We start from the raw sequence: 19,134 nt of genomic DNA, 5'->3' as shown, positions 1-19,134 counted from the left end.
GAATGTTGTTACTTTGCTATCAGTGACATGAAGAACGTTTTCACATATTTCTGTGGCTTCTGCTACATGAAGTCAAAACTGTTCTAAGCTCTGTCTCTCCATATTTGATAGTGACACATATATGAATATAGTCTGAAAAGTTCAGTAAATCTGTATTCCCTTTTCAGTGGTAGATTTGTATTATATACTACGGTTTTTCAAAATGCCCAAGTAAACTTGGTGTTTTAGAGCAAGAATGTTTTAACTCTGGCAATGTGTAAAATGGAAGAGAAAAAGAAATATCTTAATGATGCCATACCAGTATTTCAAGCTGTGCTCTCAAAAAGGCTGTCCCTGATAAGTTGTAGTTATATATAGTTAAATATATATATATATGAGTTATACATAGATAGTTATCAGTGCTTTTATAGAACAAGAATATGAGTGGTGAATTTAGGCAAACTAAGTGATTTAGAGACAAGTCTTCAAATAGCTGCGAAATTAAAGTAATCAGCTGTTAATAATATTTCTGAATAGCACAAAAATTGGATTTAAAGTGGTATTAAAGTTTTAGTATTTATTTAATCAACAGAAGCCACTTTATGCTTGAGGCTTAGGCATACCACACAAGAACTTTTTATAAAATTGGTTTGAAATACCAGTGCAGAGCAGAATTATGCATGCATGCAGAGTCTCAGTCTTCCTGGGAGCAATGGTGGAAGTAGTATTCATACTAAATTTTGAGAAGACTTATTTTTTGGCTACCCCAGTTAAAAGCAATGTTTGTTAAAGCATGGGTCAGTAGAAAATATGCTTGCTTTAACATTAAGGAAATACGCTTGTATTGTATCCTTGGCTTTCAGCTGCAGCTCCCTGTACCCTATAGTTTGATTATAAGTGTGTGATAGATTAACCCTTAGTGAGTTTATCTGTGACTGAAAGGAAAAGTTGATTGGGAGCATTTGGTGGATTGGAGGGCAGATCTGCCATTCAGAGGGGTTGTGATGGGCTGGAGCCTCCCAGAGCTGACACACAAGACCTGCACCAGAGACAGGAAAAAGCTTATACGTTGGGCAGTCTAGGAACTGCTTTCTGGAAAAAAGCTTTCTGGAAGTGGGTAATGGTGGACAGGAAACTGACTTGAAAGCCTGTTGTGTGGTGTTGCATAAATAAAGATTAACCAGGGAGCTACTCAAGCCCTTGTGCCCCCTGGTTGGCTCAGCACTTGTAAAGTTGTACTGGGAGTGCCGTGTTCTCTTGGGACCCCAGGACAAAAGAAGTGTGGGGAAACAGAAAAGAATCCAGCAGAGTGCTGGTAAAGTTCTTAGGGGCTGGAGCATATGCTGTATTAGGGAGTGGGGAAACTGCCGTGTTTAGGCTGAAGATGAGGAAGCTAAGGGTGGGTTTAATACCAGCTTTAGCTGAAAGGAAGCCCCCTAAAGCAGATGGAGTCAGACTCCTCTCACTCTTGTCTCCACTGGCAGTGGAGATGGGCAATTACCAAATAAAAAACAGATAGTAGTTACAGCAACTGGAAGTCTGATGGTACGTGGGGAAGGGAGGGTGAGGTGGACTGAAGGAGTGAAGGCAGTTGAGTGAAACCCACGGAGACATCAAATTTCACTGGGCAAGGCCTTGAGCAAGTTCATTTAACTTTGTGTAGGCAGCTCTTTTGGGGCAGGGTAAGGAAATTATTCCAAAGCTTGACTTCCAGAGGCACTTCCAAACTAAAGTTTTTCTGTTGTTCCTGTACATCAGTTCTTGTACATCTTGTACATCAGTCTTTGGTCTCTTAGTGCTAGGTATGGTTCTGCCCAAGTAATTCCATGGTTCATATGGTTGTTAGTAGTGAACCTCTGAGAATGGACACGTTTTGTGTTTGTTAAACTTTAGTATTGAACATAGTTGTGTGCAAGCTGCAAGTTTGTATTGCTTGCATAGAGCTACAGATACAACTTAATTTCAAGTGTTCTGTTTAATTTATTCCAGTAAATGGTTTTAAGAAGAAACCGTGAATAGTCCAGACAAAATTGTGCATGTGTGCTACCCCAAGGGCTACATCAGTTTGTTCACTTCTTTGAAGTGGGGACTTCATTTTAACTGTCTATATGCTCTTACCGGGGTTTTCATTGCAAGGTATTTGTAGATGTATTTTTCTGTTTTGTGATAATTGCCCAGGTTGTTCCTGCATGCAGGTTTAAAGCTATGCTGCAGTGAAATCACATGTTGATGGTGAGCACTTGAGCAGTGCCCTTTACCCTCTCAGTAATCCATCCTGTTGTAGCCTCATATGGGTGAAGGAGACTTGTCTAACTTAAAGATCCATGTGAAATTTCAAGTTGTTTGAAGTGTGACAGCACTTGAGTTTCAGAAAATGACTGTAAGGCTAGTATGAGTGAAACTAATTTTTCTGGTTGCCTGAAGAATATTTCGTGCTGAGAACCGGGGGCAAAAGGGATCCAGCCTTTTAGCCCTCAGCTTGGACTAAGCCTTAGGTAACACTGCTCAGTAGTAAGAGGTTCAGCAGTTGAAGTCTATTAACAATAAAGTGTGATGGGATTACCAAGAACTTTTTATCATAACAAGGTATAAATTCCAATGACTGCTGAAGGATCAAGGATCTCCAGTCTGGTTTAATGAAGGAAACAACAATTCTTAGTGTTTCCCTGTGTCAGTAATTTTTTCAGCAGTTTTAATGGGTACTTTAAAGCCATGAATAATTTTTCTGATAGGTTTCTGAGCCCTACATGCATAATGTGGCATATTGTATTTGTAAATTTATGTTTGAGTTTACTTTGTTGCTTAATGAATTTGTGTACCGAGACTATTGTCATGTGTGACATTAAGTCTTTGTAGTTTTGCCAACTCATGCTTTTTCTAAATATGTAAATAGATCATTTTCAAAGCTCTCCTTAGATTCTGTGCATCTCTGTAGTAGTGAAGGCTAATGTCTGCCTGGCTTTTGGGCATTCAGTGGCTGCATTTCTAAGTAATGAATAGTTATAAATATTAGCGACTTGGCTGATACATTTCTCAACTATTTGCTTATTAACTTCCTGATCTTTGATGTAAAATACATGGAGAAGTTTTTATATTTCATTTTAGGCAAATTTATGTAGCTTAAATCATCATCTCTTGTTTAAGAAATATGATTAGTGGAGTCATATGAAACTTATACTGTCACTAATCTCAACTTCTGTTCAAATCTTATTGTCATTACTTTAAATATTGTTATTCAGATAGAGACATCTGCCTTTTGCAAGTACTGGTTTTTGCTAATACAGAAACTCTCTAACACTTCAAGCAAGCACTTTCTTAAAAACAGATGGACTGTGAAAAACAAAAGGAATCAGATTTGACTGTTACGGTGGTTTAGATGTCAAGCAGACTGCACAAGCTTTTTACGAGGGAGGGAGACAAGTGTGTAATGTGCTTTTGCTGATAGGCAGAGAACTCTTCCTTGTTTGCTGGCTTGATGAATACTCAGTTTTGTTTTGATTGTTAAATTTCCGGCCAGCACCTTCTGTCTTCGTCCTGTCTAGCCAATAAACTAATTAGTTCTTATAGCTCATTGTAGCACTAATAGCTTCCTTGGGACTTTGCAAAAATAGGGAGAACTGATACATAAAAATGAGAGAAGGAAGAATCCTTTCACTTAGGTTTTTAAGGAGATTGGGGTGGATATTTGTCAGTGGTTTTGTTTATTTATTTTAAGCTTTGAGTCTTAAGGATTCTGTGAAAAGCAGTCACTTTTGGATTTTGTACTTTTGGAGCTTTAGGATTCTGGCACTCAGCCAATGCCCTGCTGATAAAAACTCTTGCCAGTTCATATATATCAGTATGCAAACTGGATAGCTTTTTTTAATCCTGCTTGCTTTAAAAATTTGTCTTAGTTTTCTTGCACCAAACTCATTTCCTGTGGTGAAAGTACTGTATCCCTGGAAAGACATTTGGAGAACAGCAATATAAGTTTGTGAGGAGGAATTTGTTCAGAGATCTTCACACAGTGTTGTACACAATGGAGATCTTGGCATATCTGACTCCATTATGTCTAGCTCAAATTCCTGGGATATCAAGTGGATTGACAAAACATGCTTGATTACACAATTCAACAAGTTCATAATTCAACTGTTGCAGATTTATTGCTGTTATATTTGGAAACTACAGAAACTATTAGAAGTTTGAACAACAGAGTATCTTAAGCACTGCCTAAGTGTTCAGAGAATGATGTGAGAGGTATAAATTTTTACATATAACTGCCTTAAATAAGATTACCTATTTTCTGGCGTGTTTTGTAGGAGGGGAGGAAGCAGGAATGAAGAGCAGAAGTGAGTTAATAGCACATTACCACTGTTTAACTTTTTTTTTGTCATCCAGAGCCTTCCTTGTTTGCCATATTTGCATGCCACAAGGGTCAATATACTTAATCTTCTGATATAAGTCTTTTATTTGTTCATTTTTTTTTTTTTCTTCGGATTCATAGATGTGTTTCTCATTTCTGGTGAATTTTGAGAGCAGTAAACTGTTTACCCAACCTTCCTAATTACTGTAATGTGAGCATTAGACAAATAAATCAAGTTAATGTTTTATTTCTGTTCAAGGATGTCTCCAAATATGGAGATTCCTTATTTGAGTCTTCTGAAGCTCACTAGCTTAAGTAGGTTGGATTGTTTTGTTTTGTGCATCACTCTAACAGTTTTCTCAAGTGAGTTAGCAGTGGTAATTGGAGTATAAATCTATCAGTGCCTACTGTGGAGAATGCCTGTTCACACATCTGTAGTGAAAGTTTCAAGCCACTCTGAGTGCTGCCTCCAAGGATAAAGGAAGCATGCTAAAATCTTCACCCTCCCTCTGAAAGAGTTCCTGAGGAGGAGGCAGTCATCCTTTGTGTTGGACATTTTAAGACTAAACCTCTGACTCTGTAGAGTGGAGTTCCCAAATGTGGGATTGTTTGATTACAGTCTGCTCCAGGGCTGTCACTGTCACTCCCAGCCCAGTGAATGATAGGGTAACATCCTGCATCCAGGCAGCTTCTCATGCTGGGCAGGTGCCTGCCTGGTGGTGCTCACTGTGGCTCAGGTAAGTGCCTGTCAAAAGGCACTTGCTGCTAATCAGGAAACAAGGGTGTGGAAGTACTTTCTGAGATAAGTATCCTACAGCATACCTGGCGGGAGTTTGTTCACAGTTTCTTGGAAATTCCTGCCTTGTGTTGAATTCAGTCAGGAAAAGCAGTGTGTTATAAACCCTGCAGTATATACTAGCCTGTACCTTTTAGTGCACTCACAGGTATCTGTGCTGTATGCTGGAGTGCAGCAAATCTCAGACTCATTTTCTGCAATTGCTTTGAGTGTAATCAGTACTTTTGGAAGCAGAAAGAGCCTTTGTCCTGTGAATACATTTCTGAATTTTACATTTCTTCACTGAGGCTGAATTCTGTAATGGGTATATTTTGTAAGAGCCCAGCTTTTTGAGACTTGGCTGAACATTGTGCCAAGGAGGGAAAATTGGAGACTATATGTTCCTTCTGTGGAAACATCTGCTGTGTGGTGTCTTGAAGAGTTAGGGCCTATAAGGAAATTGATCCCTTGCTCTTCCCCTTCTAAAGCTGCCTTCTCCAGTAGGGCTAGCAGCAGCTTTATGCATCTTATCTCTTTATATTCCTTTCTGTCACTTCTGGTGTTAGTTATTTTCTTAATTTGAATAATTGATTTGCATGTATAAAAGCTTTTATTACTCTTAGACCTGTGCTGTCATTAGTACATTTTAAATGTAATAAACTATCCAGTTCTTGTAATGTCTGAACAGCATGAAATGGTATGCAGGCTATTTATCCTACTTACTTGGATAATAACAAAATTGTGTTTCAAGCATAAGCTTTTATTTTCAGGTTGTGTTATGAATCTCGCAGTCTATTTTCTGACCATATCATGCATTGTTGCAGATTATTTTAAGATCTACATAGCCAAATGTCAACCAATCAAGAAGTGTTTCTCCTGTTTTAGTTTCTCTATACTTTACACACATTGTTCAGTTATAGCTAAGAACTATTAAATGTTTTTAGCAGACTGTGAAACCGTATGGACCAGTACCAGCAGGGAGTGGAGAAACAGGTTACTTGAGGTAATGAAATCCATAATTTATAACCCAATATTTCCTTAACAATGGGAGATAAGATATGAGTTAAAGTTGCTTTCTCTTTCAGTTCAATAAATCACCACATCACTGTTTTCATAGGAGAATGCAGATGACCTACCTTTGGCTTTGGGTTAAATAGGGAAGAGGAATGTGGGAAAAATAAATTCCTCCAGGTTAAACTACTGTAAGAAAAGTTTGCATGTTGTTCCAGTTGTGTTTCATCTACCTCTTTAGGCTGAAAAAAATGTTATTGATATTGACAAAGTCTAATTTTACCTTCACAGATAAATTTGAGCAGTTTTGGGCAATAAATCGAAAACTGATGGAGTATCCTCCAGAAGATAATGGATTTCGATACATCCCATTTAGAATTTATCAGGTAGGAGACAATAAGATCAAATCAAACTCTTCCACTGAGGTGTCATGTATTGTAATCTGTTTTCAGAATTATATGTTTCCTTTTTTAGCATTATGGCAAAACTTTGCATGCTCATCTTTGCTGGACCCTTGAGTTATATGGATTAGCTGACAAAATAGACAGTATTTATTCTAATATGTACTTAACATTTATTATGCTGCAAGTGTGTAATACTTGAGAACGTGCTATGGTGGTGATAGATGATGTTTGTTCTTTTTAGAAAAAATAGTCCAACAACCTAATTCTGTTATTAAAAATACCTACTAACTATGAAGAATGCTTTAGAAGCAAAATGCCCTGTGAAAGGTCTAAGCCAAACATTTTAGGAGCAATACTTTTCCCTCAGCCACTATATGGGCTTCCTTTCTTGTAGGCATTTTATGGTGGAAGTAATGGCATAGGTCTTGCATCTAGTTCTTACCTTTGTCTTCTAGTTGTACTTACACCCCAAAACTAGCTTTGAATGTAAATTGTTGTGCTCTGTTGGAATGTTTTAATCTATTTATATTTAAGTTTTGCAGCAATAGCTATGAAAAGAAAGTCCTTTATTCGTAGTACTAAATATTCTGGTACTACTTTGTAACAGGTTATAATGACCATAGAAGCCTATACAGTTTTGCAGTGGGACTGGAGTAGCTTTTAATGTTAGATGTAAGACATTTACAGTCATAATGAAACCTTAGATTGAGAACGGAAGTCAGTTACTCTGTCAGAGATCACTGCAGATGGCAAGGTTTGTATAAGAATCAAAAAGTATGTATTAGGAAAAGTACTACTCACAGCATTTGTTTGATTGGTGACTAAGTTATTTGCTTGTTCTCTGATAGGTGTGGGGTTTTTTAAACATCTTTTCATAGAAATCACGTAAATGGTGAATAGGCTGCGGATCTTTAGGGCATGAAGGAAGATTTCTATGATATTACATGATTTCAAGCTAATAAAGCCTTTTAAAAATAAATATATCAATAAAATCTGTCAGTTGAACCAGTAGTACTTACCTTGATTCCCATACCTTTTTGATTGAAAACCTTTACTTGCTATGGTTTAAACCCAAAATATCTAAGAACTGAAGACCAAACACAAATAAAGATAATGCTGAGACAACCTTTGAGAAGATTGATATATATTATTTTCAGTAATGCTGCTCTTAGCGTTTCTAAATTTCCAGTCTTCTAAAAAATGTGGGTGTAAATGTCTCTAGCTTTATTGTTTAGTTTGTTAGTGTGTGCACTGATTACTGCTTTATGTGTTTAAAGGAATTTTTAGAAAGCCTTAGGAAGGTGGGATTATAATTTTAATTCCAAGTAAGGAGTTAGTGACAAACTTGCATATGGAAAGATAACTGGTTCTAAAGTGTTCTTCAAATGTATTTAACCCCCACCCTGAATGCATTTAATTTCCATTAGTGCTGGTAGAAATCTGCTTGGCATTCTAATTGGTTGCTTGTATATCCCTATGTAAACACCTGATTTAACCTGAGTTTTTGTTGCAGTGGATATTTATTCCCTGTGTGTCTTCACACAGTGTTCTTGTAGATACTTAAGAATACACAAGCAAGAAATGATGAGGCATTGCCTTCAGTGGGAAGAGTTCCTCCCTGTATTTTCCATACCTTCTATTACACCAAATTATTAGAAGAAAGTTCTGTGAACTTTCTACATTGTTTTTTTTATGAGGTGGATGAATTTGTTGTCCTTCAAAAAATTGTATTAGATTATGATATCAGATAAGAAAAACCAGTCTTAGCTGCAATTAAATGTGAATTGGCAAAGTTGCTGCCAGAAAAATGCATTCAATAAAGTGATTTGATGTTTTGGGTTTTTTTCACTTAAGAATTCATTATTTTAAAAACTCAAAAACCCTTTCAGTTGTAAAGTTTGTCTATTAAAATACATTTCTAAAGAATAATATGAATCATACCTTCTGTGGTGACCAAATCTGATGGAGTGTGTGGGAGAAAGAAATGGCAAAAATATGAACATCATACTTGGGTAAGTCAGAACTAAACTAACCACAGGTAATTTATAAAACCCTTGTCCACCTCTTCTTTTAAGTATAGCAGCTAAGATTGGACCAGAATTGTGGCATCTACAGTAGATGATGTAAAAAAAGTTGGAGAATCACTAAGGATCAACTCGTTCGCAATTTTAAAATTCAGCTAAGATATCTTGGAGATTTTATTGCCAGCTGTCCGTCCTATTCTGTTAGCTGTGTTGTATGGAACTTGAACCAGATAAACCTTTGACATAGGTGGAAACTTTTTCTACCAGAGACAGTTTAAAAATAGTATTATATTTTTGTGATACTTTTAATTCAATGTGTCAAAAAAGAAGTTCCTCACTTCATCACTTCAGCAGTGTAAGCTGCTTTGTCTTCAACTGACAGGTGCACAAAAACTTTTTTGCCTTTTTATCTGAGTGCTGTAGAATTGAATGCTTTTTGCACTTGTTCTTTAATGGCAAGAAAGAAAATAATAGTAATGTTTTGAGTATATTTTCAATTCAAGTGTTGTTTTTCATGTTCAGTATTAGTACTAGTTTGACTTGTGGAATTTCCCCCTGTGTTTATAAGACCAGCTGATGTTTCACAGTTTAATTGAACAAACTGGCTGATAGATGGCAGGAAGTTTTCATCAGTCTTTGGCTCCAGGCACTGTGACAGGGCGTATTAGTCAGGAGAGGAGTCTCTATGTGCTGATAGCTGCTGCTCTGATAAACTGCTGCCTGCTGTGGGAGCATTCTGAGTCTCAGTTGTTGTGCACTTCATTTGTACTCATTCCCCGGTTTGTTTCTTGCTCTCTCCCCATGTCATGCTCATCCACTTCTTCATGCTCTTCTCTAAGTGTATGGGATTTAAAACTGTATGCTGTATTTCATTCTTGAGATTAAATTTACAAAAGTATTGGAAATAAAGTGGATGAAAACTCTTCGTGCCAAGTTCTCCCAATTTTTTTTTTTTTTTTTTTTTTTTTTTTTAGAGTTGCAATTGCTTGAGGCAGGCTGGCTGTTTTGTGCTTTGCCATCCCAAACATGCATGATCTGGGATTGTTTGCATTTTCCTTTATTTGGTACTGAACAAGCATTTCCTTTGCTTCCATTTTCTAAGGGTTTTGATTAGCTTATTAATTTTACTGTTTATAATTACATGCTGGGTCTTAACTTTAAGCAGGTTTTCCTATCATAAGTCCCTTAAGATGTTGAGATTAAGTTGTACAGGCACAGATTGTTAGGATGTTTATCTTCCTTTATAACATGAGTGAAATTCTCCACACATAATAATACATCAATTAAATTCAACACTTGGCTCCTTATGTCAAATCTGCAGTATTGAGATGTCTAAGTAGACATAAATGTTTACCATGGCCTGTCCTTTAAAAGTGGGAGTGGGAAATGAAATATTTTATTATGTTATTAATATCTGTCTCAATAAGTGAATCAGAAGCTCAAGCATGGCCATTTCCAAGCAATTGAAGACTGTTTCATCCATATTTCCACATTAATTGGCAGAGCTTGGATAAGCAATTGCAAAACCCATTGCGAGTATGCAAATCAACAGCACAATTCGGCCCATGTTGTGACAACTATTTAAAAAACTGATCAAAACTGATTGTTTGGAAAGCTACTGGGTCTACCTGTACAGTTTTCAAGTAATAATAAACCTACCTTTTTATGCTGGTAGATTCTTGTTGTTGTTAAAAAGTCTCCATTGCATTTCAAGTCTGAATTTGTCTGACTTCAGTTTCTAGATTCTGTTTTGCCTTACCCGACTTGAAAGTCACATGACTTTCTGACCTCCCATGTTTACTTATGGATTGGTGTCAGGAGCTTTCTTTGGTAAGCTGAATCAATTGAGCTTTTTAAGCCTCTTGTCATGAGACTTTCTTATCAGTACTGAAGTTGGTTTTTAGTCATCTTTTCAAATGCTAGCTGATAGTTTGATAATCCTCAAGATTAATATTCAGGTTAGGGAGTTGTAAAGGGCAAAAGTGAAGTTTGTTTACAGGACATTAAACCAAAAATGCTTCAAGCACTGGTGGAATACAGGTGAAGTTAGCTGCAACTTGAAACTTCAGATCTGAAAAATGTTATGAAAGAAGTTGCAATGCAATAACTCATCAAGAAAAAGAACTAGAAAATATGCTGTTGACCTGAAGAGGGCAACACAACACAGCAAGTTTCTGCATTGTGGGCTTGTATAGAATGCTCTTGAACAGACCTATCTGCAATACCTTATTTTTTTCTTATTTATTGAAAATGACACTTTCATAAAGGACCTGCTGAAAATAGACAGTCTGTTTCTTAAAAACTTCCTTTTGCAAGGAAGAAGTTTGAGTGACTAGGAAGATCATGTGAAATGGTGATTTGTGTAACAGAGCTGGGCTCAGCTGAATTTCTATGCTGAAGAGAAACAAATGGACTCTTGAGTCATTTTAATAACTGATGGTTCAGTGCTAAAGAAATAGTAGCACGCTTTCACGAGTTTTAAATACTTCAAAATCAAAGCTTTATGAATAAGAAAAAAAAAAAAAAGCTTTGTTAGGTAAATATTTTTCCTTGTGCCTCATGATTTGGAGCGGGGAGGGAGAAAGAAAGAAACACTTCTATCAAGTATTGCATGGGGGCAGCATGATCCTTAAATGTTTTCTGAACTGGGTTGTTTTGTTCTGTGCTGAAAGTATTAGCAATTTGACTAGTTCTCACCTTGAGTTGAAGGTCACTGTCACCACAGTTCCACCAGCGGTTCCATAATTGCATAAGCTTTTCTTAAGCATCTCAGTGCACAGTGAAATGAACTGGCTCAAACTAGTGCTGCTAAAGATTACTTTTTTAGGCAGTGCTCATGCAGCTCTCTTGAAAGACTTCAGGAACTCATGTGCAAGATCAGCCTTGTGCCTTTAAGAATCTTGGTACAGGATGAGAGCTGTCAATCAGAGTTTTGAAGAAAAATTCTGAGATGATAAACTGTATTTATTGTCAAAATGTGACTAAAGTTTCCTTAAATATGCCCAAGTTGTCTGTAAAACTGTCAATCTGCCTAGTTCAAAGCTATAGGAAAAGTTGCACAGTGCCCAGGGAAGGAGGTGCAGAGGAGATGGAGCTGTAAAACCTCGATTTGGGTTGATTCTCTGCTGTGGTTGAGCTTGTTACCAAGCTGGAGGGTTTTAAACTAGTTCAGGCTTGTCACTAGGAGCTACGGTAATTTTTCTAGGTTGAGTATAGATGTAGCTTGTACACAATGAGTAAAGTAGTTTTTCTTATATGAGAGACAGTTTGTTGAGGTTCTGAGTTACTTTATACCTAGTTTAAAAAAAATTTAGGGTTTGTACTGGATTCTGGGGGAAAAATGGATAATATTTTTTTTAATCCTTTTTTATCTTGCAATACTTAAGTTACTCATGAATCTCAGAGAATCTAAGTATATCAAAAAACAGAAGAATCCTACTAGTTACTAAATAAACTTTGTGTAACAGTTTTATGGATTTTTTTTTTTTAAGTCAAACTACATCTTGAATTACAGTGAAATAATGAATGCTTCGTGTGGGATCGTTAAAGCTGATCACTTTACTTTTCATTTCACTTGATTTAATCAACACAAACTGATTTGCCGCTTTTCATCACATGTCATGTAATGTGGGCAGGTTCTTACATTGTGGCAAAACTTTGCCTACCTGAAGTTTCCCTGGAGCTGTATTCCACAGAGATTGGCCCTTGTACTTTGATGTAGTAGCAAACTTAAAAAAAAAAAAACAAACCGTTGGTGAGCTACTTTCCTTAGGAAAATTGAAAAAGGTGATATGAAATTTTCAGAGAAATGAGGAATGTCATCTTCAAGGGTTATTTCTGTGGCTGTGCAGCATAAGAAATGCTTATAGAACTAAGGCTAGCTAGCCTATAATGCTGATGCAAAACTCTGCAGAGATGAAAGCCACAGCCAATACCTGTTTTGACTTATCAGCATCAGCATTCCACCTTTACTTATTTTTAAATAAAATAGGTGAATAAAGCAGGTTGTTAACTTTTGCACAGAACTGAGGATTAGAAAATATAGAAAATGTTCTGTTTTTTGGAAAGTACTAAGACTTCTATTTGCACTTTCCAGAAGACTGAAAGCAAATTCTCTAGGTAAATGTGGAATGGAACAAACCTGTGAGGAAGCGGGATATGACACCATACTGCAGAAATACAATATGAATTAGCAAACAAATTTTTGAAATTTTGCTTCCCTTGATTATTGGAGCTCCTTCTAGTTAATCATTATTGTAGAAAGCTATAGAGAATTACTGGATTTAATGGTTTGAAGTAGCTTGAAAGTGATTTATGAAGTATTGTATTCTTCACTGCTCTTAAGCAAACAATGAAGTGTTTGCTCTTGTGGATGTAAATCCATTTCTAAAGTTGTTTGCTTGATAGGTAGTCAGTATTCAATTGCTCAATTGTTAAGTGAGGCTTAGGTCTGCATGTGCACATAAAACACTGCAGCTGTGAAGAGCACTATTGATTTGTTGTCCCTGGCTCTTCAGATATCTTGATATTTTACCAGTTACAAATACAAATTCTTTCCTGGGAACGAAATTTAATGCTTCAAGGCCACGCCTTTATTGTAGGTGTGTTTGTCTTCTCAAGGCCCAACAAATCTGCCTCTTGAAGCTGGTTTTTGTATTTATTCTCTGCTATTTCTGTCTGTGTGACGGTTGCCTGCTGTCTGCTCTGTGTGTCTCAAGTGTTGACTTTCTTCTTCTTCTAGGATCTGTCCAAATCCTCTGACATTAAATAATGCAAATCCAATTGTTCAGAGTATACAGTGCTACTTTCCCTGCACAAGAAAATTGGATAGATAGTTTGGAAGACCAGGCAACAGCCAGAATATAGTTTAGCCATGCTTGTTAGATATTTTGAGTGGTACTTCTGCAACTTTTTATGTGGAATTGTAACTTATGGCAATACATACTCTTGTTAAAAATGGCCCACAAGGTATGAGAGGACCTTAGCAGTGGGACCTGTGACAGGGAAACTAAATTGTATCCTGGCCTGCTGTAGGATCAGAGTTGTCAGCAGCTTGAGGGAAAGATCCCTCCAGTCTACTCAACACTGGTGAGACTGCACCTGGAATACAGTTTTGGTCTCTCCAGTTCAAGGGAGACATGGACCTATGGGATGAGAGTACAGTAAAGGACCACTGAAATGCATGAGGAACTAGTGAGTCTAACATGAGAAAAGAGGCTGCAGGAGCTGGAACTGTTCAGCCTAGAGAAGAAAAGATTTGAGGGTGGGGAGATCTCATCAATGTATATAAATATCTGTCTGAACATCAGAAAATATTCTGAGTGCAAATTCAGTGTGGACAACATGATGCATCTTTACATTTACGGAAACTGAAGCAATGGCTTCTATCCTAAGTGTCATAATGTACTCAGCCCATTTTTAATCAGTTTGTTAAGGGATGCTTTCTAGCTACACATATCTTTTTCAGATAAATGGAACATGTGGTAGAACTTTAAAATGTTTTACATGGTTCTAATTATTCATTTTGTTGCTATTATGTAAAGTTTTTTCTAAAAGATTGTAAGGAAGCGTTCTCTGCCAGTTTAAATAATATGGAGAAGGGTGATATTTTAAATGGTTCTTTAATCTTTTTAAGGATGAGCAAGTAATTGCCCTCAACAATGTAAGGGAGAATTAACTGAAATAGTTGCCATATTTGTTAGTTATGTACAAAGTTAGGATAGAGCTGCAGTTGCTTCATAAGTGTGCTCTGTTCAATGAAAGGCATCAAGGAAGACACAAGTTGTAGTCTATCAATGATTAGGAGAATAGTCCTTAACCATTCATGATCAAAAATGGTTCAATATTATTGTCTAGACATAACTGTAATAAGCCCTACTACATAAAATTTTAACTTTATTCCAGATGTGTTTATAATTCTAGTTGTGGCTTTAATTTGACTACAGTCTTGGCTAAGATACTAGATAATTTTGGCATTATTACTTGCATCAATTCTTGACATAATACTTGCCACATGTTATGGGGATCATTGTTAAGGTCTGTTAAAGCTTCCACCAAGAAAACTTACCATATAATTTATCTTGCTTTTAAACCAGTGATCATTAATGTTCAACACCAGCTAAAGGTTTTTCAGTTTGTGTAATACTGTTAGGAGGGCTTTCAAGAGTAACAGAATTTTGTCTTTACTTGATGTTGTGATTCCTTGACGTGTATGATTGATATGATGATTATCTCCTCATCCTAGGAGTTTTATAGAGGCATCATCATAGAGATACACATTTAGCATGACCATATTAAAGCATATTTGCATGCATTCATAATATTATCTTCAGCTTCAATCTACTGATAAACTTCAGCACTGGTAATTTAGGTGACCGGAGTTAGTGTAATTAAATGGATAAAGTGTAGCCTGTTTGTTGAATCTTTTTTTGTCATTGTTGTTTCAAGCCTCTTAAAAATATTAGGGAGTGTAAAATTTCTGCCCATCATGATTAAGACCTTCAGTTTAATGAGGAAACCAAAGAGTCCTTTTTACAACGTAACTGCACAAATTCTGATGCAAACTCAAAAATAGGTAAAAGGATTATTTTTTTTCAATAGGTTAAAATTAAGTATCTATGTTGTAATTTTTACAGTGACTGAAAATGTCTGATTTATTAGAGAAATTTAAAATGCAGTATGGGAAAAACAGGTAATTTAATAATGATAGTAGTAATTTATAATGATAAAAATAAAAAACACATTTGTTGATCTTATGAGCCCTGCAACCTACAGCACATCCTGTCAGTGACTCAGTTTTTGTGGTAATTCTGGGTAGGTGTGTTGAGAATGTGTATTCTTCTTTTTGTCTTACGGGTTTTAGTTACATGTCAGACGTAGAAAAGCATTACTTGCTTCTTTTATTAACAAAAATAAAATTCTGTTTTATATTGAGTTGTACCTTTTTTTCTGAACAGTGATGTGATGTTGCAGGGTAAGCAGTTGAATTTTGAATAAATTGAGTAAAATTTTGAATGCTGACAAAAGCAATGCCAGCCTTATTCAAAGTACACAAAATCATAACTAGAACATCTACTTGATGGACTTGGCAGAGACTAAAGAAATATTAGAAATAGTATGAGGTTTTTTGGGGGTTTTTTTGGATGTTGTTCCAGTCCTAGTATCTTAAAGAGTAAGTGAAATAGAAAAACTATCAAAGGTATGGAATAAAGCAGTGGTTGTGTGGGAGAAGCCCTCTCTTGCTTGGGAGATTTGAAGAAGAGGAGAGGAGCAATGATTACAGGATAAAGGCACATCTCCTTGTCATGTTTTTATGCCTCTTGTAATAGAAGCTCAAAAAATATTAATAAAGTTTGAAAGGTGACAGATTTTAAATAGATAAAATAATTTTCTTGAGTACCTTAGCTTGTTGAGCTGCAAATCACCTTTATGAAAGAGATGGAAGTTGTTTTTTTTTAAAGAAAGAACCAAAACAACAAAAACCCATCAACTCCCACCAAGAAACATTGTTGTACCTTCTCCACAATTAAATATTCGATGAGTCTGGCCTAATATTAATCAAAAAGGAGTCAAAGATACCAATCCTGAAATTCCAGCAAAACCCCCCAGCATTTCAGCATCAGTGGAAGAACAGTATTTCAGATGGGGATTTGCAGTATCTTGCTTTTGGACAGGCATGGTTTTGTGATCATTCTGTGACTACAGCAGCTCATCAGCTTTTCACTTAATCACTTTTACATTGTGCATTGAGATTCTTAATTGAAAACATTTTTACAAAGTAGAAGTCATCTATAATGTATGGAAAAATTATTTTTGAGCAAATATTTGCATAATTTTATTTTCAGGGACTAGTTAATTTTCCTGTTATTTATTTTTATATAAAACAACCTGCATCATTGTTCAAACTCTTCTTACTTCTAAAGCTTCTTGGTTGAGTTTAAATGAGTTTAAACAAAATGGTTCTATGAAATTAAGATAACTTTTTTAATGTAAACTTGTTCATTATAAAGCAGCACAGACTATGAATTAGATAAGTTACTGAAAATGTGATGGAATATGTAGGGAGGTCTCAACTTCTACTGTTTTAGGTTCCCAGCTTATATACATGTGGGGCTTCTAAGATTTTTTTTTTTTTTTTTTTTTTTTAATTTGTGGGTTCAGTATGTATGGTAACTTTTATTTGTTTGAATATTGAGGAGCAGTGGAGTGTTTAGGCAGAAAATCTAAATCCCTTCCTCTTGATAAAAATACTGGTAACTGTGATTTTTCCAGACTAAAACCCAGTGGTTTGTGAGTTATGTTTTTCATTTTAAGATGCATCCTGTATAAAATGTCTGACTAATTAAATTGTGGATTTCATGCAGTGTTTGATGTTTTGTTCATTCTGAAAAGGACCAGGCAAGCTGACAACTTTTTTTTTTGTTTTTGTTTTGCCAGGATGATAGGGAAGAAGGAGTTACATTTGTTAGCATAGTATGTAACTATATAGCTTGTTTGTGATCCTCTGAGGCTTTGCATTGCATTAAAGAGCCTCTTAAAACTTGCCCTCACCTGTAACTCTTCTCAGCGACTCTGTACCTGAATAAATAACTTTAATGTTTCTCACTGTGGTGTAATTTGTTTTCATTCTCACTCTTCTATCATTGTCAGGGTTTAAACTTCTTTTAAAAAAAGTTTGTTCTGCAAATCATGGGATTTATGGTGCTATGTAGTAATAGAGAAGAATGAGAAATTGCAGTTGCAATTAAGTTCAACTTTCTAGAAAGTATGTTAGTTTAGAGATGAAGATTTGCTTTCGTATAAATTCAGTAATTTGATACTAAATTGTGGATATGATCAGTGCAAAATACTCTGCAAATTTTAGGCTGATTGTCTTCATATGCTCATATACTTGAAGGCATTTTCTCTGAAGAGGTTGGCAATTACTAATTGACTTTCACTTGTTGTATCCTGCAAATGCATCCAGAAATCTTGAACAGCTCACAGTTACATGGAGGCTGCACTGCAAAATAAAATAATTTTAAAAGTGCTTCGTTCTGCTGAAGCTATGATCATTTTAGTGGGCAAAATGATAGATATTGTATGATTATTTGCACTGATTATTTAAAATCATTATCAGTTATGTAGTGATATCTTTATGGGTTAGATTACAGGTAGTACTTTTTTCATGATTGATTAAGCAAATATTGTACAAAGCACAACATTTTATAAGCAGCTGTTCATGGTGGCTGTTCCTTCACATTTTGTTGTAATAAATAGAATCATAGAATAGTTTGAGTTGGAAGGGACCTTTCAAAGGCCATCAAGTCCAGCCCACCTGCCATGGGCAGGGACATCTTGCACTAAACCATGTTGCTCAAAGTTCCATCCAGCTTGGCCAGGACACTTGCAATACTAGAGTAGAAACTTGTAGAAAAGTTGGTCTTACATAACTGCACTTAAAAAAGGGTTATGACAAGGTTTTTCTAAAACTATGCTCCTGTATGACTAAGATCCTTTGAAAAGTTATCCTATAAATTTTGTGAAATGTAGGATGGGACTTTTCTTTTGATTCTTTTAATGCATAAAGCATCTGCTGCATGTGAGGGAAGAAGTGTGTAAGCATCTTGTGGTAATATTCTGCCTTGTAGGATTAGATTTTTGAACCAGTCTTTGTATAAACAACATGCAGTTACTTTTTATCATTTTAACATTGATGAAGACCAGTGATTTTTATTTACTTTACCACATCTGTGTTGCTTAACACTTAAAATGCAAAATTGAATTAATTTTCTATAATGTTTCATGATAGAAGCTAAGGATATTGTTTGGAGCAGTCAGCAATTATGTTGGAGACTTGAGAAAATACAACTTTGGCTTTTCCCTCTTGGCATTAAATTATTATAACTAGGGAAAATTGATCTTAATTTATTAATAATGAGAAACTGCAGTATACACTTGGGAAATTTTTATCTTAAAAATCTGTTGATGATAACAACCTTTGCCTGCATACTTCTGTTTATTTTCACTTCTGCTACTTCAGACTTAAGCACATACCCAATTGTTTTAAAAAACTAAACTTGATACAAAATTGTTTTGACTAAAACAATGTTTTAAGGGATTTTTCATTTTCTTTTTTTTTTTTTTTTTAATGTTTTACGTGAATGTTTCTTCAACGTAATGTGCCAGAGTTTACTTCTCAAGTGTGGATCTGTCTGAGGTGGATGCATCCTGCTGGCTGTGTGCCTCCCATCATTTTTTAAATGTTCAAATATATTTCATTAGCACTGATGATATCCCCAAATTGCTACCCTGAAGACATTGAAAATTGACTAGAGCAGCTAGGAAACCACCTCTGATAAGTCTTCATAAGAAAAACAAGGAAAATATTTTTCTGTATTTGAAGACTATTAGCAAGAAGCAACAAGTAGCTGTGTATCAACAGTTCTGCACTGTACTGCCCTGGAATTACTTCTGAGCTAGGGTATCACTCTTAGGCAAAGACTCCCTACCTGCGTGTGAGTGACAGTTGCATTGTTGGTCTTAATTTGTTTGCTCCATAAAGCCCCACTGAAAGATAACATACCTCTTGATACTGAGTTGTTTCTATTTTCTAATTAC

General features: G+C 35.8%; 1 protein-coding gene across 3 annotated transcripts in view; it reads left to right on the top strand.

Annotated features, from left to right (window-relative positions):
- Positions 1-19,134, top strand: part of ATG5 (autophagy related 5) — a 110,415-nt gene that overhangs the window by 24,109 nt on the left and 67,172 nt on the right. For all 3 annotated transcript variants that reach the window (XR_008840034.1, XM_056486617.1, XM_056486616.1), the window contains exon 6: positions 6,399-6,493. Coding sequence is in view for 2 of the 3 variants with exons in the window: in XM_056486617.1 (XP_056342592.1) it covers positions 6,399-6,493 (95 nt within the window). In the remaining variant the exon portion in view is untranslated. The remainder of the gene's footprint in view (positions 1-6,398; positions 6,494-19,134) is intronic.

The sequence above is a fragment of the Oenanthe melanoleuca genome, chromosome 3 (assembly GCF_029582105.1).
Source record: "Oenanthe melanoleuca isolate GR-GAL-2019-014 chromosome 3, OMel1.0, whole genome shotgun sequence".
In the NCBI taxonomy this organism is placed as follows: Eukaryota; Metazoa; Chordata; class Aves; order Passeriformes; family Muscicapidae; genus Oenanthe; species Oenanthe melanoleuca.
Note: the sequence above shows the minus strand (reverse complement) of the source record. Positions and strands in the feature narration are given on the sequence as shown.